This window comes from Macadamia integrifolia, chromosome 14 (assembly GCF_013358625.1).
Source record: "Macadamia integrifolia cultivar HAES 741 chromosome 14, SCU_Mint_v3, whole genome shotgun sequence".
In the NCBI taxonomy this organism is placed as follows: Eukaryota; Viridiplantae; Streptophyta; class Magnoliopsida; order Proteales; family Proteaceae; genus Macadamia; species Macadamia integrifolia.
The window spans coordinates 8,592,651-8,617,981 of record NC_056570.1 but is presented as its reverse complement, the minus strand read 5'-3'; the positions used below and the strand labels follow the sequence as shown (position 1 = coordinate 8,617,981).

Sequence of the window (25,331 nt, the reverse complement as noted above, 5' to 3'; positions counted from 1 at the left end):
CGTTCCAATAGAACGAAAAAACTCCAAAAATGTTTTTTTAGAACGATTCCAAACGGAGCCTAAGTCGAAAAGAAAATGGAGGCTATTAACCCTGGTAAATCAAGAGTGTCATTTATCTTCCACAAATGCCTCTCCATAGGATTTGAGATCCTACTCTTCAATATCTCACATGCATGTATGGGGCTGTGTGTCTTTAAATTCTGGGTTTCATCCATACAAGAGGTTGGAGGGAAAATCGTTTGAAAAGATCCAAATCCATTTCCATACTATATTAAGAGTACACATGTCACCATATGTGAAAAATCGCTATTCTCCATGTACAAGGAGTTGATCCAGACTCGCTATATCCACAAAGGAATTGAAGAATAGTTGTTAAAAGAAAAATCAAAGTTCAGGATTCAGATTTTCTCCAACTGAGGGTGGTTGTAAAGAGGCCAATCAGACACAAAACAAGAAAAAGAAACTTGGGATTTCACTTTTTCTCTTCTGTTCTTCTCTTCCTCGTGGATAGAAATAAATTCCCATTCTACCAAAAACATAAAAGTCAAAAAGTCAATCCTCATTACTTAGGAAGCGACGCTATCATACATGCATCATACATGATGTGGGGCCTTTCATCCTTGAGAAGCCAACTGGAAAACAAATATATATTATTCTTCCATGGGGAATAAACGACTTTATTAATGGATTCCACATCTTCTTTCTAGTTTCTTTTAGTTTTTAAGTTTTAATTTTGGTGATCACTTGGAGTATACTTCAGAAGTAAGCACAATTAGTCTTTTATTTAGTTTGTTCTTCTAGAAGCGTCTGGTCCTATGATAAGTTTAGTTTTAATTCACTTTTAAAGGGTTGGGAAGTGAATTTAGACTATGTTTGATTCCATGTGTAATGATTACAAAAAATTCTTTTTTAAATTTAAAAATTCACTTTTTCTTCCTTTTAATTTTCCTTTGCATCCTTGCAATCAAACATAGTCTAGGATCACAGATTCACAGTGAACAAGAATCCATTAACTATGGCCCATCTGGCCAATCGGGAGGGGTGGGGGTTGAGAGGAGGTCTCTCGACCCTTTGCGCAATAAAGTTCACCATGCAGTGAAGGAAAACTTCTCCCCAATAACATAGTTTCTGCTACTTGCTCGGGTGGAACACACAGAAGATTAGATCAAACTAATTCAGACATAACAAGTACAGGACAGGAACACACAGAAGATTAGACCAGCATGCTATTCCCAGCCAATTCTGCTGTGTAATTGGCTAAACACAAGGCAATGGAATCAGCTCAGGATCCACTTGACTTGTTCTGACTGACACAAGTGAGCTTCCCAAATAACTGTGTGGGAGACATGACAGAACCTGCAACACAAATGACCTGATGATATATTAACATAAAAAAGGATTAGGAATAACCTCCATGGCCAATATGTGAAATCCCAAAGCAAAATATCAGTGATAGCTTTGCAGTCGAATTGTATCTCAATATCTCAATCTTCGCAAGTCAGTTTGCAGGCTAATTCAACCCTGTTTCTGGTTATGTTGGAACACTCAGCTTACAGATGTCAGCGCAACCTGAAATGGGGTTTAAATAGCCAGCAAGCTTTATATCGAGAAGATTAGACACAACCAAACTGCAAAGCTATCATTGATCTTCTCCCTCACAAAGATTTCAGGACAGGCCATGGGAGCTATTCCCAATCATGTTGAATATTACTATATTTGCCAAGGTCATTTGTGATTTGCAAGTCATATTATGTCTCATGTTCAGAGAGTTGGGTCAAGTTATTAGGTGACATTGTCAAATCATCATAGCAGAATCTGGTCCTAACGTTAATGCTCAATATGACCTAGAACTCCTATAGGGAGGATCCATTGAGCACCTGCAAGGTACCCCTTTATGGCAGGTTCCATTACGTTCGTGTAAACGGATGGCATAGTTTCCAGTTCCTTTTTGTGATTGAGGCTTTTCCTGAAGTGAGTACACTACGTGCCTACTCCATTTCCAATCACCTAAGGGGTGCCTCCTCACAAAGGGGGTCGCAGTGACCAGGCCCGGGCGACTGTTTACCAAAAACACAGGTCTCCGCATCAATTCATGCAGACAAAAATTAGGAGCCAAAAGGAATTCCTTTCATCAAATTAAACATTTGCAAAGCCAGAATTCCACCTATGGTGCCAAATTAGATCATGTACTCACAATAATTTTTCTATATTTCCATGAAATGAGTCATGGAAGACATCTTTTGGTATACCCTCTTTACAAACCTTTTCTTACAACTCCAGCTCCTGCTTCCTGTTGCTTCCGATGGTAACTGTAACCCAAAGCACAACCTGTCCATGTTTCAAGAAATGACACTCAAGGAGACATTGTAAAGGTAATCTTCTTACGGCTCTAGTCCCTGCTTCCTGTTGATTCCATGTCTAATCACCAGTTAACGCGCGGGGCCTGTGCTCAACTGTTGACAAAGGCATACCAGTCTGTGAAATGGCTCTCACAAATCCCATATTTGCAGTCAAAGTTGGAGCGTGAAAGTAATCGCCAGTCCCAAATAAAATCTTATTCTTCAATGCGATTTTTCTGGTGGTTGGAAGGCCCATCATGCGTGCTGAAGGATGATCAGGCACAACTCTGCACAGTTTTGGGAGCAGTTAAGAGTGAAAGGCATGAATGATGGTATGATGGATTCAATGGAGTGCCTTCATATTATCATATCAACTAATTTACTCACAGGCTCAGTACACAAATTCAGAAAAACTAAATGCTTCTTTCAATTTTATTATGGAAATTTCATTCTCGCCACCTGGTTTAATAAGTCCAGCTTATTGTGCCACATGGGCATATGATGTGGCTATTTCGACCATTGCATAGAGAGGACATTGTCTAGACTCTGGATTAGCCATGCATCAAATTTTAGACTCAAATTCAATCCAGTACCCCATGTATGTCCATGCATGCTTTACCATACTCTGACCACTAACTGTGCATTGTTCCAATGTCTTGACTCTTCAAGGCTTTATTCTGTCAGTTGGAAAATTCTCTTTAAAGCTGAAATAGATGTGAGGAGGGGACCTTGGGGTCTAGTCATCAACAAAATCTGGACCCATCCAATCTGCCACATTGCAGATATTTGGGCTGTTTTTATCAGCTTATCAAAGCAGACCGTGCTGGAAAGTTCTGCTTTCTCTTATTTATTTCGAGTTGAGGTTAGTGGTCTGTTCCTTGAGACAAGTTAGAGAAGGCGGAAACAAGGAAGACTGATTCTGACGCCAATTCCAAGTTAACAAGTTAATACCCAAAACCCCTTGGAATGAATTAAAATACGACCAACAGAATTTTGTAATTTGGAGAACTTTTCAAACTGGTAAGACCTATGAGAGCAACAACCTTAAATTTATGGAGAATGGAAATGCATCCCACTTATTAGCTCAAACTTCACATGGGCAAACTGAAATTTACCCGACTCTTCACACTAACTCTACATTCTTCATAAAGTAAGAGTTTTTCTTTTTCAATGAACTTGGCCATTTGCCACTAAGGAACCATTCAGGTTTTCAAAATTGTTCTCACTGAGCAAATAATAACTAACATTTTCTGGCTAGTAAGAGATTTAAAATAGTCCTTTAAGTGCAATGGGATCCCTCTTACCAGTTACGATGAAAAATGAGACAAAAGGGCAATTTTACCAACTAGTGTCAGCAATTTGGAAAAGTAATGCTTTTCTTGCCTTAATCTTGTCAATTTGAAAAATAATCAGAGAAGTGTAAGTGTGACATGATATCACAAAATTGGATTCAAATAAATTTTATAAAAAACTGTCACTAATTGAAATATATATATATATATATATATATATATATAAGAAACAAGAATCTGGAAAGGAACATACAGTAAGCATTTAAGCAAGTGATCAGCTCTCCACTTCTCATTAGAACCCCCACACATTGATAAAAGCTCCTTGAACTCCAAATGAACAGTCTTACATATCATACATATCTTTCCAGAGATAACGGCTTCAAGTTCCGTAAGTATTGGAGTTTGAATTTCGGACTTCACCTATCAAATTATTAGGATTAGCTTTTAGTCAAAACTTGGCACACCCAGTATCAGAGAAGCTACAAAAAGTAATATACATATACATCGTGTGTGTGTGTGTGTGTGTGTGTGTGTGAGAGTGAGAGAGAGAGAGAGAGAGAGAGAGAATCAGTAATAAACATACAAAGCCCCCAAAAGCCAAAAGTCCATATTGCACTCGATAATGTTTTATGACTTTCAAATAGGATAAGCATTCCAAAACCCATATTGCAACTTGAGAATAAACCTACAAAGCCCCCAAACCCCCACCAATAGTGATGAATCAATTGATAACACAAGCCCTCACTTGTCCCTTGATAATAGCCACACTCTAGAGCTATTTAAATATACACACACACCTATCAAATTATTAAGATAGGATTTAGTCAAACTTGACACAACCGACTGACAACATGAGGAATATCTTCAGTATCAAAGAAAGCTATTATACACATACATCATGAGTGTGTGTGTGTGAGAGAGAGAGACAATGTTTCATAAAATCGTACTGTTTTATGACTTTCAAAGAGGATAAGCACTCCAAAAGTTCGTTTTGCACCTCAGGAATAAACCTACAAAGCCCCCATGCCCCCACCAATAGTGATGAATCAACTGATATAACAGACCCTCAGTTGTCCCTTGGTAATAGGCGCACCAACCCCACCCCCCCCACCCCCACCCCCCCACCCCCAAAAAAAAAAAAATTAATAAATAAAAACTCTAGAAGAGCAATTTGACCATCCCAAAAAAAAATGACCCTGATTGCCAACAAGAATTGAGTGCCCAACTGCAATGGGACCTGAATAAACCAATCCGATCCTGTTAGAACTATCTAAATATAGTAGGACTCAGGCTGAACACAATCACCACCAAAGTTCAGTTTGTGTTCTCTCAGGCAGAAGGTTGATTGGGATAGAACCCATTCAAGAAAAACAGTGAACCAACGCTAATCTTGACTACTAGCATCCATTGAAATACCTCTGGGGATCTCAATTATGGATGCCTGGTGAACCAGACTAATGGTGTGACACCAAAAATACAGATTCAAAATGCTCCAGAGATATTGCTGGTTATACTTAAGGATGGGAATGGGTTGTGTTGTGTCAGTTTCATGTTTGTGTCAAGATGTGAGTATAACAAGAAATGATTTGACCCACGGACACGACATGATAAGGAAACACTGGCCCAAAACATGACAACACTATATGTTTAACAAATGGGTCAAGTTCCTGCAAGCCTGAAAAAGGGAATACGTGCAAGAGGCTCCCGCCAGTGCAGGGTCTGGGAAGGGGCAGATATGTTGCGCCGTTCCTGCAAGACTCAAAAATCAAAACAACAAAAAAGGACATGATGGCAAGAAAATGATAAAAACAAGGGAAAGTCATCCTAATAGAAAGTAATAAATATTTGGATGGAGCGCAACCTTTGTAGCTTGACCTCCAATTCTTGGTCTTTTGACAAGATTTGGAATGCCATCTACTTCGAGGTCTCCTCCAAACTCTCCCTCATCTCCCCCTCCCAACTGCTAGCTCTCCTAGAAATAATCTTATTGTCTCCTTGGGGCCTTTCCCTCTCTATTTTCCCTCCCCCCCCCCCCCAACCCTCTTTGAGGATATAGCATCATTTTTTATGGTTTTTTTTTTCTTTTCCCTTTGGGGCTGTATATCCCCCCTCCCCCTTTCTTCTTCCTTGGTAATGAATTTCTTATTCACCAAAAAAAGGGAAAATGGTTAGATCGATCAATTTTGGGTTTTATGGGCGCAACATAGAACAGCCTTTTTTTGCCTAGCATCCATAACATATTGAACCAAAACTGAACCGAACCCCATCACAAATTTAAGAGGTCATGTTTGTCTCAGGTTGGCAGGTCATTTTAGGTATTGCTAACCCTAGTTATTACCCTCCCAACACTAGCTATCCAGCTATATAACCTTCAACAATTTTATGCATTTGCTAAACAATGCAAAATGCAAGAGCCAAGTAAAATCAGGACTCATCGGATATAAGGAATTTGACCTAGATAAATACCACTACCAGTGCCCAAATCTGACTTAATGCCATTTGGCATTTCATCTAAGTACCCAATTCGAATCCAACATATCTAAATATTTAAAATTGTTAATGGGAAAGTGGTTGCAGCATCAAAGGGGCATGGTTTTCAGCTGGCAGTTATTTCTACCATTTAGAGGGATGATTTGATCATTCTAATCATCTGACAGATGGTGAATTCTATGGAAAAGCCACATGTTAAATTTAGTGGCCCGTCTTGACCATATGGTCCAGTTAGAATGCAAGGATTGTGATTAACCAAGGGAGAAAGAGAGAAGAAGAAGAACAAAAGGATATGTTTGAAGGATAAGAGAAAGAATAAAAGGAATAATGGTAGAATGTGTGTTGAGAATTTTGCCTCTCTAATACATATATATTACTTCACTAATAGATTATAAGTAATTACATACACCTACCTAAGGAGGTAAAAAGGGGAAAATAAGAATTACAATATAACAAGATTAGTGACATAACTAGTTCCCAAACTACCCTTAGAGCATTATCTCTATCATCTCTAACACTCTCCCTCAAGCTAGAGAATAAATGTTATACATTCCCAGCTTGGACAGCAAAGTACTAAAACGAGGATGAAGAAGCCCTTCGTGAAAATATCAGCCAGCTGATCCCCAATCCTCATAAAAGGTGTACATATGTAACCAGAATCAATCTTCTCTTTAATGAAGTGTCAATCTACTTCTATGTGTTTTGTTCTATTATGTTGCACAGGGTATTGTGGGCTATACTTATGGCAGCTTTATTGTCACAATAAAGTCTCATGGGGGGCCTCCCAACTCTTGGACGAGCCTTCCAACCAGAGGAACTCACACACTCCATGAGCCATAACTCTAAACTATGCCTCTGCACTGAATCGAGCCACCACAGGTTATTTTTTTCTTCTCCATATGACTAGGTTGCCACCAACAAATATACAATAGCCTGATGTAGATCTCCTATCAGAAACAGAAACAGCCTAATTTGCATCATTAAAGCCTTCTATCCTCATCTGGTTATGATTGACATAATAAAGTAGTCCTTTCCCTGGAGAGGATTTCGACTTTCAAGTACCGGAGAATGCAGTAGACAGCATCCAAGTGTCCACTCTTGGGAGCATATGCATAAGCTGACTCACTACACCCACTACATAAGTACTATCTGGACGAGTCAAGGACAAATAAATAATCTTCCTAACAAACCTCTGATATCTCCCTGCATCAACAAGGGAAGGGCCGCAATCTTCCCCAAGTTTATGATTCTGCTCAATAGGAGAACTTACAGGTTTGCAACCCAACATTCATGTTTCTTTCAATAGGTCTATGACAAACTTTGTTTGGCATATATTTATGCCCTTCTTGGATCTAGACACTTCAATCCCCATGAAGTACTTTAGGGGTCCCAGGTCTTTGATTTCAAACTGTTGTGCTAAGTAGTTCTTCAAATTGGCTATCTCAGCTCTGTCATCTCTAGTCACCACAATGTCATCAACATAAACAATCAGCATTGTGATGGTGCCATCACCTCGATTAGTGAATAGAGTGTGGTTAGCCTGACCTGGGAATAACCATTCTTTACAATGGCCTGTCTGAACCTTTCAAACCAAGCCTTTGGAGACTGTTTAAAACCATACAAAGCCTTCTTGAGAAGACACACCCAAGGATTAACGTATCGGTATTGGTCGTCATATTGGTCGGCCAAAATTAAGATATGTATCAAAGGGGATCATATCAGAGATACATTAAAGATATACACATAAATGGATAGGAAACACTTTTTATACACTTTTGCATAAAAAATAGTTAAAAAAAAAAACTATATATATCATGATTATGCATAAAAAATAGTTAAAAAAAAAAACTATATATATCATGATTATGCATAAACACTAAATTGAGAGTATCACACTAAGAATCTAAAGTTTGTAGTTGTCCCATAAATGTAAAATCCTTATTCCCAACCTTGATTTCCACTTTAGTTAGAGAGAAAAAATGGCTAGCAACAACTTTGGAATAAAAACCCCTCAAAAAATCATGTTTTTCTGAAAAATTATTGATCTTGGCCATTATATGACCATAGCACACTGTATCGATAGGCACCGTTACATACCGAAACGTACATTTCACCTCGATTTTTTATTTTCCATAAAGTATCGGTGTATCGGTGTGTATCGATTGTGTATCAGTGCGTATCGGTATGTACCATAGGATATATATCGATACAAAAGGATTTAAAAGATTCCATGTATCGTATCAGTATCGGCTAATACAATACGATATGTACCGATATCTTAAACTATGGACACACCTTTCCTGCAGCTGAAAGGAACTTAAAGCCGGGACGAGTTTACATATACACCTCTTCTAAATCACCATGTAAGAAGGCATTCTTCACGTCCAATTGATATAATGGCCAACCTTTATTTGTTGCCACAGATAACAGAACCTTATGGAGTTATGTTGAGCCACATGAGAAAATGTCTCGTGATAGTCAATCCTATACACCTGACTGTATCATTTTGCCACCAGCCTTGCCTTAAATATCTCAATAGTACCATCTGACCGGTACTTGATTATGTAAATCCACTTGCATCCAATTGGAATTCTCCCCCTAGGAAGATCAACTAATTTCCATGCATAATTTTTTTCGAGGGCCATTATTTCCTCAGTCATGGCTTGCTTCCACTTCTAGGGTATGACATAACTTCAGAAACATTCTTGGGAATAAAAACAGAGGAGAGAGCAATAATAAAGGCAACACCTATAGGAGAGAGAGAGTCATAGGAAACAAATTGGGATATAGGATTAGTACAAGCTCTCTTTCCCTTCCTAATAGCAATGAGAAGATCTAACTCAGATGAAGGAGAAGGGATATTACTTGACTGAGGAAGGTGGATCTCAGGATTTGGATTCAAATAAGGCTCTTGGTAGGTCTTCTTGCTGCACCTTGTGTACACAATATCCACTTGCCATTACCAGAACCTGAACCACCTCGTGAATGATCACTAACATCAATAATATCCACCTCTTTGTGTTTCCTACTGTCAACCATAAAAGGGGAAATAGGCAAGGGGGAAAGAAAAGGGATTTTATCAGTAGCCTTTTCACTCCCATTATTCTCCCCCTGAAAAAGATGCTAATGGGGTGCAAAAAAAGGCGCAAACTCAAGGAAGGTGACATCTTTAGAGAGCAGTCTTTGCCTGGAAGAAGGATAATAGTACTTGTAACCTTTGGTAGTGGAGAAATAGCCAAGAAAGATACATTTAAGAGCCTTGGGGTCTAGTTTAGTCCGAGAAGATTTATTAATATGGACATAACAGATACACCCAAACACTTTGGGAGGGAAGAGAGAAAGAAGAAGACTGATGAGACAAAGTGTCCAAGAACCAAGAAGTTTTATTGGCATACGGTTAACTAAAAAAGTAATAGCAAAGAGAGCATCAGACCAAAAGGTTTTAGGAACATGTATGCCAAAGAGAAGACTCCTACTAACTTTCATCAAATGGAGATTTTTCCTCCCAGCTACCCCATTTTGTTGGGGGTATGTTAACACAAGCTAGCTGATGGATAATGTCATATCCATAAAAAAATCCTGAAGGCCACCATATATATACCCCCCCTTTGTTAGAACAAAAATTTTTAATCTTGGTGTCAAACTGTGTACATATCATATGATAAAAAAACTTTAAGGCATCATATACATCACTCTTATGCTTCATCAGAATAATCCAAGTAGCATGAGAAAATCATCAACAAATAAAACAAAGCAGCAATAACCAAGTAAAGAGGTAGTAGTAGAAGGCCCCTAAACATCAGAGTGTATAATGTGAGAAGGAATAGTAGATCTATTACCATGATAAGAATAAGAAGAATAACAATGTTTGGCAAAAATATATAGTTCACAATAAAAGACATGGGAACTAGGAAAAGAAGTAGATAAATGAGATAATTGTTTCTTCGTAATAACAAAAGAGAAATGTCCTAAATGTTGGTGCCACAACATTACAAAATCCACAGAACTGCTGTTAGTATGTCATGCATGGAGATTTTTCCTCTCAACTACCCCATTTTGTTAGGGTGTGTCAACACAAGCTAACTGCTGAATAATGTCGTTATCCGTAAAAAAAAGTCCTGAAAACCACCAAACATATACTCCCCTTTGTCAGAACGAAAAACTTTAATCTTGGTGACAAACTGTATACATATCATATGATAAAAATTTTTAAAGGCGTCATACACATCACTCTTATGCTTTATCAAATCAGTCCAAGTAGCATGGGAGAAATCATTAACAAATTAAAGAAGGTAGCAATAACCAAGTAAAAAGGTAGTAATAGAAGGCCCCTAAACATCAAAGTACATAATGTGAAAAGGAACAGTAGATCTATTACCGTGATAAGGATAAGAAGAACGACAATGTTTGGCAAAAATATATGGTTCACAATGAAAGACATTGGAACCAGGAAAAGAAGTAAATGAGGCAATTGTTTTTTCATAATAACAAAATAGGGATATCCTAAACATTAGTGCCACAACATCACGGAATCCATAGAACTGTTGTTAGTACGTCCACACACATAGGACTGAGCTATAGCTAAAAAAGGTGATTGAGGTTCACGTAAGTAGAGCCCTTTCTCTTCACACCCACTGCCAAAAATCCTCTTCGTCACCAAATCCTGAAAGAGACAATGAGAAAGAAAAACAATGACACAATAGGCTAAGGATTTTGTTAGGTGACTCACAGATAAAAGATTAGTGACAAGGTTAGGAACATGAAGAACAGAATCAAGTGAAATGGAGGAAGTAACAAGAATGCTACTCTTACTAGAAATGGAGGAAAGGGAGCCATCAGTTACCCTGACCTTATCTCTACCAGAACAAATAGAGTAGGTATCATAATAATGGGACGTACCAGTCATGTGATCCGTAGCACCAGAATCAATAACCCAAGATAGAGTTGTGGAAGGAATAGATGAGGAAACCTACAAGGCTGAAGTTGAGGAATCTAACACTGTAAGTGAAAAAGATGATGATGAGCCCCCCCAGTTGTGACATGACCCTACGGAATGCTGCAATATCCTCCTTAGTAAGGGTACTATGCTTTGTCAGTATGCTAGGAGTAGACCCTGTGGTATCAGTCTCAGTTTGAACACTGTGGGCTCTAGCTCCCCCTCTACGACCACCACGTAATCCATCACTCATACCAGGGGCCACAATGATCACATCATCTATCATCTCCACGAGGTGGCCCTTGACCTCTGCCACCACCACGCCAATCTCTGAGCTAGTAGTAAGAGCTAACCACTCAAGAGGGGGTGCAGGTTCCATGGCCACCCGCCTAGTTTCCTCACTCTACAGATAGCTACACACTTCATCAAGGGATAGAAGAGGAGACCGGCCCAAGATTTGTATCCGGATTGGCTCATACTCTGAATTCAAACCACCACGCAAGATAAGAACACGCTCCTTTTTAAGTGTTTGATAAACCTTAGCTTCATCTTCAGGATTGGACAATTGGAGGTCCCTATAGTGATCATACTCTTCCCAGAGGCTAATGACAGTGTTGTAGTATTCATAAATAGTCATATCCCCCTGTTTCATGGTAATTACCTTTTAGAGTAGTTGATAAACCTTAGCCGAGTCACCCACAAAGTCAAGTTTTCGTGACACTGTCCCAAATGTCCTGTGCAGTCTCTTTCCTCATAAACCTACTTCTAATCTCATGTTTCATAGAGAATATCAACCAAGTCATAATAGTGGAGTTTTCAGTCTCCCATTTTGGATATGATGGGTCACTTGGGTTAGGAGCCTCAATGGTTCTTGATACCCTAACTTTCCCCTACTCCGCAAGGAAAGCTTCACAGAATGAGCCCAATCCAAATAGTTGGTGTTAATCAACTTCACAATAGAAATTTGAGAATCTGGGTTATCAAAAGCCATAGGAGTAGGACGAGCAGCACTACTCAATACACTGGTTGAAACATCTCCAAAGAGGGCTCCAAGTCTACTGTCTTCAGACATATTGTAGAGGAGTCACACACAAGATGGAGAGTACACACTCTACCCAAATTTTCCTTCCCAGATACTCAGAGATAAACCCATCAAGAAGTAAACACATGATGCGGAAGAAAATCCAAATCAAGGCACACTTTAAGGGAAACAAGTTAGGACATAATACTTCAGGAGTCCTAACCAATAATCTCACAAGCCAACATGGCCAGAATCCATACAAAATGCAGTTTGGAAGCAAAAAGGAAAAAAAATAGGGGAGGCGATACCTTCAAACCTGCAGAAAATGAGTTGTGAGCTCACAACTCAATCCTCCTAGGACCGAGGGCTTAGAGGCTTGGTAGGGAGGCCTTGAGTGATCCAACTGGTGTATACCTCACCTCCAATGGTAGCTGAATGAGAGAGAAAGAGGAATCCCAAAAAGGAGCTGGTAGTAGTCATTATAATCCTTGGTTTTGTTGTTGTGAACTCCAAACAGCTTCAATCTTCTAGTTCTTCACATAAACACTCCTTTTGGGTTTGATTTAACCTTCCTTCAAGCTCAACCCATAAGTTCTTCAAGTTTTTCACATAAGGATTTCTTCCTTGGAACTCCTTTGTAACCTAAGGTTCCAAAGAAAGGAAATAGAAGTGGGAAACTTGTAATCCGACTCTCAAACCAAGATCTTGTGCTCTAATACCAAGTTAGAATGCAAGCATTGTGATTAACCAATGGAAAAAGAGAGAAGAAGAAGAAAATGATAGGGTTGAAGGAGAAGAGGAATAATGGTAGAATGTGTGATGGAGGGCTTGTAGAGAAAGGGAAGAAATACCTTAGTGAACTCAGAGTTGCAGGGGAGAAGAGAAGAATAGGGAGGGAAAGGGGTCACACGTCTTGCACCACATCCGGCACTAAAAACCTTCAATTCAACTCATTATTCAAAATTTGTTTAATTACTTGGGTTACATGCCTTTATATAATAAATTGAAATTAAAATTTGCCTAATAAAAATCTAAGACTGAAATTAGCAACCTCTAATTACTTCCTAAATTCTAACTAAGGAAATTAGAAATAAAATAAACTCAAATTGGTAACTCCCTACTTAACTAACAACTACCCAAAATAAAAGATTACAAATATTCCCAAATAAAATAACTTAATATTTCCTAAATAAAGTAACTCCTAAAATATTCTACTGATCCCAAAAATCCAATCGGACCCGGTTCGTCTCGGTTGAGGTTGCCCGAAGGATCAACCCAGTTCAGCCTCAATTCTTCATCAATGTGTGTTGAGGGTATTGCCTCTCTAACACACACACACACACACACACACACACACACACACACACACACACACATATATATATATTACTTCACTAATAGATTACAAGTAATTACATAAGCCTCCCTAGGGAGGTAAAAAGGGAAAAATAAGAATTACAATATAACATGATTAGTAACATAACTAGTTCTCAAACTACCCTTAGAGCATAATCTCTAACATCTCTAACAGGTCTGGCATGTATAGGGGCTCTCCCCCTTGTATCTTTAAAAGTCCAAATTCTTCAAACATAATTGACTTTTCAAACAGATTTTGAATCCCAAAATTAGCATGTGGTCAAGTTGGACAATACAGAAAATAACCCATGATAACTTTTTTTTTTCTTTTTTTCTTTTTTTCTTTTTTTTTTTTTTCTTTTTTTTCATGTTTTTCCTTTTTTTATTTTTTTTTCTTTTGGTAAAACCTGTGATAGCATATTAGATATAATCATGGAGCAAGACCATGTCCATTGGTCGAGGTGTTAATAGCACCTGCCAAGTGGCAATAAGCTCCATCGTGCTGGAAATAGATTATGGGCACAATTTATGCTGAGAGCCACACCTATATAATGATAAATGATATTGCCCACATTAACAATAGAACATTTAGTAATTTAATAATAAATATAATAGGATTTGTAAAACTCCTTTTCAAACTGATATATCAAATATCGCAATTTTTGCTTTCCTTTCTTTATTTTCTATGTTATTTATTTTATTTTTTTTTTGGTAGGGAGGGGAAGGAAGGAAGGGCAGGGATGAAAGAAATCAGTATCCAAATTTGCATCTGTTAATTATCTGATATCAGAAACTATCCAAATCCAAATCTGGCATATAATTATTCTAGACACATATCCAAATAAAAGGATATGAATTTGGATCAAATCCTGATTTCTGGCTCTCTCTTTACATCCCTACAATGGATATATAGATGGTCGACAGTTCAATGGAGTTCAGTTGAGAGCAAGAAAACCAATGCTTGAACCTGACTTATGGCCATCCCTGACAATGCAACCCAACAAGGCATTTTCAAGCATAGTAGTCAAGGCATCACCACATGTTCCAAGGTGCATAGAGCCAAAACCTGACGATCTTGCCATCCAAGGCATCACGGTGGTCATTGACATGACAACGATGTTTTCAAGTTTTTATAGTGGTTTCAAAGAGAACAAAAAATTTGTGAACAAAAACCCCTAAAACTTCCAAAAATCTATAGCCATCATCATATGCCCAACATCCTACACCTTTAGTAAATATCCATAAAAATAAATAAATAAATAAATAAAATAAAAGAGAGAGAGAGAGAGTAAAAGAACAGGCACAACAACAATTTTAAGTGAATTCATGACTAATATCCTCAAAGATCAAAATAAGCAAGAGTGTCAGACTAGCCATTTTACCTGTGCAATCACAAACTCAGTATTGCTCTTAAATCGCTTCGTTAACTCACTTTCTGGTGTTGCAAGTAGTTTGTCTGTATCATCATTGCTAATTCCAGATACAAGAGCAACCAAAGCTGTTGTATCAAAATTTACGAGTTCTTCACCCAATAAAGCCTCTGGTGTGGCAGAATCGGTGTCCAACGAGATCAATTTTATTCTTGATATTAAAGAACAGAATGCATCACCAGGAACCAAATTACTTCGATATTTAGGCAGCTCCAGTGTAGCAGTTCCCCGAAGTGGGTCTTTCAGCCCAGGCTCTGAGCTGGAAACAGTGTCCATGAAAGCATCAATCTTTATTTGGAAAATGCTTGCCCCTCGGAACGATCTTGCATGTAACTTGACCCAATCACCCTCTAACTCCTCAGTAATATCAGAGTCAAAAATAAAAAACTCTTTCCCAAACTCAGATGCCCCAAATTCATCTCCAACCTTCAGAGAAAGAACCTTGTCAAGTCCATTGGCAAAGAACAGAATAATTGAGGATGGTTTTAGTGTCAGAGATGAGTGAGCCGCTTCAACAACCTGCTCTATGCGCATTCTTAAGCCCTTATTCTTGTGAGATCCAGACCATGAAATGTACTTCGGGTTCCGATCTGACACAACGAACCAGACTGGGTTACTATCAATGGTACACACTATATCAACATGGACACCCTTCGAAGGAAAACACTTTTTCTCCCCATTTCCAGAGGTCAGAGGAATAGGCTTGCATACACGTGACACTCCAGTTATAAATGTCTGTTGAAGGATGTGAACAACTGACTCGAGGTACCCAATGTTCACACTGCAAATACAGTAGAAGATGAAAGGTCAACATTTAGAGCAATATCAGAGAATGTCAAACCCGAAAGGAGACTGGATTTATGAATCTCCAAGTTCAATCCAAGGGGCATGGATGAAGTACTAAGTTTCATGGGCATAGTGCACATCCTTTTCCAGGTTATTCCAATAAAATTTTGAGAAAGAACAAATAGTCATTCGTAATAAACAAGAACAAAAGGAAAATAGAAAATGAATTATAATTAGAAACTTCAAACATACAAGTTTTAACTGCAAATCATTGCTAATGCAGGGTCCAAGGTCTCGATGATAGGTCAGCCTTATGGTTGGCTTGGTCATTATTGGCTGTCATAGTTGGGTCCGTTCACTTTCCATGATTTTATGATATTTTATTCTTAAAGTATTATATTTCATAGTTTGCTTGACAAACGTAATTGGATATCATTAAGATAATGTTATTACATTTTAATATATGAACTTCTTATTTATTTGTTTTTTATTGGAAACAAAAATATATAAACAGATAAAATTGTTTAAGAAGACTATACATACAGTTTAAACTAAATGAAGCTCGTAACAGGGGGAGAAGGAAAAGGAAAGATAAGAAGGTATACAAGTTGCATACTCAATCAATACCAGACTGCTAGACTTCACTACCCCACGATGCCAACCTATAACATATCACCAGCCAATCGATAGATTCCTACAACCCCCCCCCCACTTCACCCCTGGAACCATGTAACATAAAAACGGTTACATTAATAATGGCAGGCATAACAGTAAAAATGGTTCATAATGGTCATTAAACTTTCAATTCTACTTAACATCAAACAGTCTTAGACTAACATTCTTAACAGTTATGAAAGCACTTGTGTAACTAGGAATTGCTCAGCAATTCTCTCATTGCACACTGCTTATCCACATAGATTCTGCACAATGGTCAGCAGAAACCCAAACAATTCCCTATAAAGCCAAATGTTGAGTAACTTAACTGACTTGGCAACACATTAACTATTGACATTGATCCACAGATGGAAACGAACTATGTTCCAGCAACTGCAAGCACATAGAAACCTGTAATGACCCTTGCTTATGTCTTTAAACTGATCACTAAGTAGCTCATTCATCATGTCATTCTTCCATCATAGCAATAAAGAATGGATAGATTTCGAATCCTCAATCAATGTAAAGATGACATTCCACATACCATCTTCTACCAGGTTACTGCCAGTTCACACCATTTCTCCTTTTTTTTTTGTTGGGGGGGGGGGGGGTGTGGTGAAGAAAAAGAAGACACTGAAATGCCTCTGCAGCTATTATTTTCATTGGGAATTCATTCAAGCAATATGGTTTGGTAGTAAATTGTCGGTTCAGCGTTTCGAAATCTTCCAACATCTACTCTGTGTTCTGTTATGGGGTCACATTCTTATGGTTCATTAGCATTACCAGAACTGAGTATAAATATGGAGAGAGAGAGAGAGAGAGTCAGAGAATCATTTCGAGGAGCTTCAAGCCTAACATCCATGAAAACTGCAAAAGAAAAGAAAAGGGTAGGGGAGAAAAACAGTGCTTTTGGTATTCTTACCAAATTGGACCGGCGAAATTAGGAGAATTAGAAGATAGACGAGAGAGGAACTCGAGCTCGGAGTTCACCAGTCTAAGTAAAGTTCGCTTGCAGGAATTCGTAATCTTCGAGAGAGGTAAGCTTCGAATTCGATCTTCGACGGCTCTGCATCTCTTCTGCTCATCCTCAATGAGCTTGGGGTTCGAATTGGTACTGTAACCATCGGAACCCTTCATCTCTCTCTTTCAGCAAGAGGTAGAGAGACTTTCCATAACAAAATCAGATTGGATTGAATCTCTCACTAGATTAGGAGGGGAGGGTTTGAACAATCTTTGTTCGAGATGAATATGAGGTTATGGATTGGGAATTGATTCACAATAAATGGTTTGATAGTCAAGTTAATTTTGTTATTTCAACATTAGTTATCTTCACTGTGATTATCCATTGATTTCAATATTATTTATCTTCCTTTTATAATTTATTTTGTTCCGATTATAATGAACACGTCAAATCAAATTCTTTATTTTTGTTGACTTGTTTGACTTGGGGAATATGATTTTAAGTGTCTCTAGTACATCTTTTAACTATATCATGTTACAAATGTAAGATTTCAATTGTGGATTTATAGATTAAGCCCAAATACAAATTGATTTAAACTGATATTAACTTGATAAGATAAGTTAAAATAATCTGAAATTGTACCGGTCAAAAACTAAAGTTCCTTAATGATTTGGTTTTGTTCTCATTCATTTTAAACCGGACCAATCAAAAACCATTTGACAACCCTAACACATGGGCATAAACAAGGGGTGGTTTTTTAGGATTGCACGGGGGTGGGGCCATCATTTCCTTTACTTGTCATTTTACTCCATTACATAAAGTTTCCACCCCTTTTTCTTTTTTCTAAATAAGCATGGTCTAAAGTGATTTTTAACGGAATGGGATTTTGTGGGAAAAAATAAATGAAAATGGGATGGAATTTTATAGAAGTAAAAGGAAATGAGAAGAGGAGAGAGACACAAAAAGAGTTTTTACATGAATAGTGCCAAAGTCTTACAAACTTTTAGAGTTGGTGATGTGGGATTTCATGGGAGAATAGGAAATGGAACTGAGGTGGGATTCTATGTGTGTGTGTCTGTGTGCGTGTGCTTGTGTGCGCACATATGTGTGCGTGTGTGGGAGAGAGATAGAGAGAGACCAAATTAATTTACATGGATAGTGCCAACTTTAACGGAAGTGGGGTGGGAAAAAGTGTTGTGACATCTCTTTTTTTTTCTAAAAGATTAATTTATTGAGACGAGGAACGTGGCATGGCCGAGGCTTTCATATTATATGATTCTTAGAGCCAATGAGTGGAAGTGGACCAAACTGTCGGACACGTAAACGACAGGGCCCTCCTACTAGAGAGTCAGTAATGTTGTTAGTCTCTCTACATATATGTGAAACATTACATTCCATAATTAGGTAATAAGGTGATGCATATCCTGGATAATGGTAGCAACTTCTATAGGAGCTGGTTTGGAGGTTTCTTTAATGAGAATAACAAGCTCCATATTATCAATCTCCACCTGAACCTTGTCACAGCATTCTCCAATATAGTGGAGGAGAGCATTATGAACCAACATAGCTTCCCTAGTAAGAATGATTCCAAACTGTGTGGGTTCGCAGACCTCTAACTAACATATGCCTTGGTAATCACAAACCAAGAAGCCAAGACCACATTTTTGAGAGTTTGGATGCTTTGAAGCATCACAATTAACTTTAAATGTGCCTAAAGTGGGAGGACTCCAAGGAGCAACAATATTGTTGGTAGTGGTCCAGGTACTTGATGAATTGGATGGGCTCTTTGACTTGGCAACTTGAATAAATTCTATATAGGTATTTTGAGCTACAGATGCAACTTTAATAGGGCTATAGTTCCGCCGATTGAAAATGAAATCGTTGCGGGCAATCCAAATGAACCAAGCTACGAAAGATGCCAAACCCATAGCTTCCTTGTTACAAAGTTTGCTATCCATATTAAAAGCACCCCAATCTTTAATCCATCGATAAAAGATAGGCTCCTCCGATTGTGGGACAACATATGAAAGTGAACTTCCGAACCAAACGGCAAGGGCAAATGGACAACTGAGAAGAATGTGATCAATAGATTATGTGGGAGCGCCACAAATGCTGGCATGAAGGATCAATTGGAACTTTACGGTGAGTGAGAGCTTCTCCTGAGGCCAAGCCTTGGCCACACACCCTCCACAAGACATTTCTAAATTTTGGGAGAGTTTGGCATGTCCAAATGAGCTTTCAAACCTCCTTAGGAACATGGCTCCAGTATGACTGATTGGAAGTGGAGGCTCTCGCTGGAATGGTCTCAAAAGACTGGTTTGATAGCATATGTTATGCATATTTCACCAAAAAGGCTATGTTCTTCGTTGCACCCCATATCTGAAAGTCATTTATTGGCAAGAGACTAAGTTGGATTTTTAGAATTTCTTGAGCGTCCAAGGGATGAAAGATTGAGTAGACGAGGTCCGCTTCCACACCATATTTTCTTGATCAACCAGCTCTGCCACTTTAGAGAGAGAAAGAACAACCTTCAAGTTTAGGAAATTGGATTTTATAGCCTTTTAAATTGGGAACCCATTTGTCATTCCATATGCTGATGGAGCCCATTCAATAAAACTTTTACCTTCAATAAGACTATGCCAAGCCCATGATGGTTGGTGACCTAAAGGAGCATCCAAGAAATTGGAGTGTGGAAAATATATACTCTTCATAAAACGGGCCCACATTGATTCCGGTTGACTCTATAAGTGCCAAGCCACTTTGGAGAGAAGGGCAGAGTCTCTAAATCCCAATCGCCCTTTTTCTTTTGAGCAGCAAAGCCTAGCCCATGAGATCCAATGCATCTTGTGTTCGTTTTCAGATTTACCCCAAAAGAAGTTTGCGGCCATCATGAAATTGTTATGGATCGCCTTAGGAAGTTTAAAATGTGAGCTTGCATAGTTGGGCATGGAAAAAGCAATTGCTTTGACCATCACTTCACAACCCGCATGTGAGAGAAGATGAAACTTCCAATTTTGAAATTAATTACAAACTTTGTCGTTGATTTCCTTGAATACTTGGGCTTTGGATGTTCCAAACTTTGTTCGTAGACCAAGATATTTGGAGGGTCCTTCACCATATGACACTTCAAGAACTCTAGAGAACCACCTCTTAAACATGTTTGGAGTATTATGGCTAAATGTCAAGCTAGATTTTTTCAAGTCAATGCATTGCCCACTTGCACAACAATATAGATCCAAATAAACCTTGAGATTACACACCTCTTACAATTTCATTTTTGAAAAAGAGAAAGACAATCATATGCAAGCATTAAGTGTGAAATAGGAAGTTCTCTATTACAAACCTTGATACCTCTAACGAGGTGAAGATCTCTGCTCGTGAGATGACAGAGGTTAAGGCTTGTGCACATAATATGAAGATAGCAGGGGATAGAGGATCTTATTGTCGTATCCCACAGGATGGATTAATAGAACCACGAACAACCCCATTGATAAGAATATTGTAATTGGCTATTTTGATACATGCCATCACTACAAAAACCCAACGGAAGTGGAAGACTAGCCGAAGGAGCATACTTTTGATAAATACTCAAGACGGTCGTATGCTTTCTTCATATCAAGCTTGAAGGCAAGATATTTCTTTCGATACTTGGTCTTCTTTTTGATGTAATGGAATATTTCATGTGCCATAAAGATATTGTATGAGATAAGCCTTGATGGGATGAGGGCCGATTGATTAGGTGATATGATCTGATTAAGAGCTCCATGAAGACAATCTACAATAACTCTTGTGACGACTTTAAAAGTTACTCTGAACAAACTAATGGGGCAAAACTGATCTACAGATTATGGATTTGGAATTTTCATAATAAGGCAAATCATGGCACCATTAATCTCCTTGGGCATATAACCTGTTTTAAAAAATTTAGAGACAAAGTTATGCAGGTTAGTGTTATTAAGCTCCTAGAACCTTTGGAAAAAGCCTAGTGAAGCCCATCAGGGTGTGGTGATTTCAAGGAGGTCATGGCAAAGAGGGTTTTCCTCACATCCTCTACAGTTGGTTCAAGACATAAGAGATTATTAATTTCCGCAGTAACCACTGGGTCAACAGAACTGAGCATTTTGTGAAGAGCATCATGGTCAATCGGCTCATAAGTGAATATTTCATTAAAATGATCCATAATCAAATGATATACCTCTAAATCTTTTTTTTTTTTGTTAAACCAAAGTGTCCGGGCCAGCTTACTAGCACCTCGACTAATCCTCGAGGAGAATAGCCATATACCTCTAAATCTGATATGGTCCATTCCCCGGTGGTGTGATATCTCAGGAGACAAAAATAAATGCATTTAACGAGATTGTGTTAAGTTTATCATACCACATAATCAAACACCCATATTTGTGGTAGTTTATCGAAAACAAGTTTTAAGTTTCTTATACATTTACAAGGTTAACTTATGGCTAAGCCATGAAAGACACATCTTAGTATAATTTTTTCCTCTAGTTGGACAGATTCTCCAATGGTGATGTTTGACTCTATGATTGAACTCTTGTGTTATTAAGTACTCTCACCCCCCCCCCCACGTCCCATCATACGAGGTCCAAAATGCTATTCCCCATACTAATCAAGGTCAAATCTCGATGGTAAGGAGATTCTAGCTGAGAGACTAAAGTCCTACAATTTTTATCACAAGAGTTTATCAATAGTGGTTAGGAATGGGTTCAGTTTTCTCCAGTCGAAGGGTGGTTGGAGGAGGACCAGCAAGACACAAAACTAGAGAGCCGATGTAGCCACCACCCCAACTAGAGACAATCTGCATCCGTCATGAAATGGGTTTGGGAAATGACCAAACTCAAGGTAGAGGCTGGCCGAAGACCAGACAAGGCTACAGGATTTGTTGGAGCCTAAGAATTGGCTCTACCTATTGATACATAGGCCAAGGGTTCACTTCAAGGCTTAAAAAATCGGAGAATTGGATTGGGAATCGGCCGGGACCGTTCCCGATTTCTGTCATCCCCAATCGGAAAATTCATGCCAAGATTCCCCTTGAATCGGTGGGTTTTCAGGCGGCGGATCCTAGAGTTATTGGAACCGATTGGACGATTCAAATCGGATCGTTTCCTGTTCTTAAAACCCTGGTTCATTTGTTTCTGGTTAGGCAGTTGAGCGGAAAAAATGTCGAGTTAGCCATTACGATTCTGGAAAAACAAGGCAAAAACAAGGCAAGGACTTGTGCTCTTACGCTCTCTCTTTCTGTCTGCAATGGCGGATTCTTCTTTCAAATGCATCCGGTTGTCAAGGTCTTTTGCGTTTGAGACCTAGAGTTCATCAGTGCCAGTGTTTGTGATTAATGGAAGCTTTTTGTTGTTGTTTGCTACTCGTTTAACTGTGTTAGTTATTCGTTCATGCATCTACCTATTTTTTGTTTTGTTTTTTTTTTTTTTTTTCCTTTTTGTTTTCTTTAGTTGATGACATTTAAATTGTGTTGAGATTAAGGTTTCTTGGTTGTTAGATATGATGTTTGGAACTTCTATCTGCCTTCAAAGTTAAGCCTATTTAATGATTTTCTTGACTAGCAAATGAATTTATGAGATATTTGGGTTATATATGGTTACAATATTGCTTTGATCTGTGGGTTTTTTGCTTCCCCTCTTAGTTTAATTCTGGTTCCTGGTGTTGGTTAAGAAGAACGTTTCAGCCCCTTTCTCCAATGCAATGATAAAAATTAGTTAAATCCTATAGTTCTTGAGTTTCTCACCGGGTGGAATGTCTCACTGCACTTTTTTCACAGTATGATTGCCATAAACTTCCATTAAATTTCACCCGATTCCTTCCTCCCTAACGAAAAAAAAAAAAAAAAGTGAAAATGTTGATCATGTTTGCGCTTCTTTTCTCCCACCATTATCTGTAATTCAGTGTCATTGATTTTGTGCCAGTTATATGCTTTTGTTTATGATAGTTCTCTTTTTTTTTTTTTCCCCCCACAAAATAAGAAATTGTATTTTACTCTGATACTAAACAGCTGATCCAACTCCTAATATTTTTCGTTTGGAAATTTATAGCCACATGTGGGGATGAGGCTTTGCTTATATTAATTTTCAAACACAACTCTATATCTTTAATAGTTGTATAGTATGATTTTACTGCTCCTGCTTTTGCATTCTTTGGGTGTATGATTCTTTTCCTTTCTGTCGAGGTGAAAAATGAACCCAGCAGCCAAGCAATTCATTACCTTGTTCCATAAGTATAATGGACGGACTAAATCTTAAGTGCATTGTTTTAAAGTAGGTCTCCTAGCTGTTATGCATGAATTAGGCCCAAAAAAATGACGAAAAGAGGAATTAGAAAATTTCCCCTTCTACCTAATGGTGGGCCTTTATAGTCCAAATTATTTTTCTGCACAGATCTTCTTTGCTTTCTCATGGACTTTCCCAATGAGTAATGAATTCACTTATGCTGACCTCCAGAAAGGTGTCATTATTTTGCTGCTGTATTGATTTAAATCATGTTAGCTATATAATAATTTAGCGTTCTTCTACTGTTGTGTAGGTGAAACTTAAGCCATCAATCCATAACGATGGATTGGGCTTTTGTACATAGAACTTGGGAAAAGTGGGTTTCTAATAATGTTGGTTCATCTGGTGAGGAAGTTGAATATTGCCTGATGACCACTTATCTTTTATGAACAAACCAATAAGCATCTTGAAAACTTGTAGGAGAACCACTGAAGGCGGCTTTGCTTATTAATTACGATCCAACTGGACCTTCTCGCTTGCTTTCTATCATGTAAGAGGAACCCAAACTTCTTATACTTTTAAATCTTGGCATGCAATTTTCTCCCTTTAAAGTATTTCAGTCACTTGTATAGAGCATTCTAGCATCATATTTTCTTTTTCATCTGAATATATACATTTAAAGTTACTTCTTCCCTCCAAATGAGACCACATTTTCAGTTCTTTGGATGCCCACAGCATCAAAAGTAAACGCAAATAGACAGCATGAATAATGATTGACATTTTGACTGTTGTTAGAAAATTAGGCTATCCTACATAAATGGTAGCATATGCAATCTTGATTGTTACTCTTCTTGTTAAATAAGTAATGTCCCAAATAAACTCTAAAAAGATTCCAATTTCCTTCAAAAAATAATATGGACATGTTCGGAAGCAGATGTGAGTAACCTATATACCATTTATACTATTTTTTTATTAAAGGAAATATTAATAGTTTTTCTCTAAAGTGAAAATAGCTCTGGATAAATTCTTAGTGGCTGAAATAAGTTCTTTGTTTCTTCTCTTCCTCTTTATCTAGCAGTATCTCTCTGCCCATTTCCTCTAGCTCTCTTCCTGTAAAAATGTTTCCATTTTCTTTTACTATAATTATTGTTATTTCATTTTTTTACTTAAAAACTTCTATTTCCAACTCCAGTGGTGATGCAGATTAATTACCAAAATAGGCTTGTTTTATTAGAAATAAGTCTAGGGTTGGGTTCCATACATGTTAGGCTTTTGATCCCATGTGTTTTGAGCGTAATAGACCACTTTTATGGGTCTAAAAAGGGGGCTCTAAGATTGAGTACGGGATTACTAGTTAGTTTTCATTTTCATTAGTTTCCTTTCTAGTTGGGCTTGATTTGAGTTATATTTGTTTCGTTATGAGTCAAGTTATTAATTGAGTCAAGTCCTTAGTAGTTAGTTTCCTTTTTCAACTAGTTTCTAATTTCAGTTAGTTTCTAATTTCAGTTTTTAGTAGGTATTGTATTAGGAGAATATTTGGTTTCCTTTTTGAGGAACCTTCTATTTTGTAATTCCCTCCCCCATTAACATTATAAATAAAGAAGAGGAGGCTCCTAAAGGCCTAGATGATTTTGATAAAAAAAATTAATGGTTGTTGCTATTGTCTTCTACATGGAGATTTGTTTTGTGTTTGATCAAGGCTGATGGAATTGGTGTTTGATCCAATTGACTCTCCGCGGTGTGAAACACAAGAGGTCCTCTTCTAGTTATCTCCCTCTTTTCTTCCATACTCAAGGTGTTCCAGATCTGATCTACTGTTATAGGTATTTA

The 25,331-nt window shown here is 38.0% G+C and overlaps 1 protein-coding gene and 1 long non-coding RNA gene across 2 annotated transcripts; one reads left to right on the top strand and one right to left on the bottom strand.

Annotated features, from left to right (window-relative positions):
- Positions 1-2,105: 2,105 nt before the first annotated feature.
- On the bottom strand, positions 2,106-17,593 carry LOC122061826. Its single transcript, XM_042625318.1, has 4 exons — positions 17,227-17,593; positions 14,817-15,645; positions 3,885-4,051; positions 2,106-2,626 (listed from the first exon to the last, which is right to left on the bottom strand). The coding sequence occupies exons 1-4, from the start codon at positions 17,439-17,441 to the stop codon at positions 2,419-2,421; spliced, it is 1,419 nt and encodes a 472-aa protein (XP_042481252.1). The 5' UTR covers positions 17,442-17,593; the 3' UTR covers positions 2,106-2,418.
- A 4,676-nt stretch (positions 17,594-22,269) lies between these two features.
- Positions 22,270-24,140, top strand: LOC122062171. The gene is made up of 3 exons (XR_006134810.1): positions 22,270-22,565; positions 23,815-23,906; positions 23,982-24,140. It is a non-coding gene; the product is annotated as an uncharacterized LOC122062171 (long non-coding RNA).
- The last annotated feature ends 1,191 nt before the right edge of the window (positions 24,141-25,331 follow it).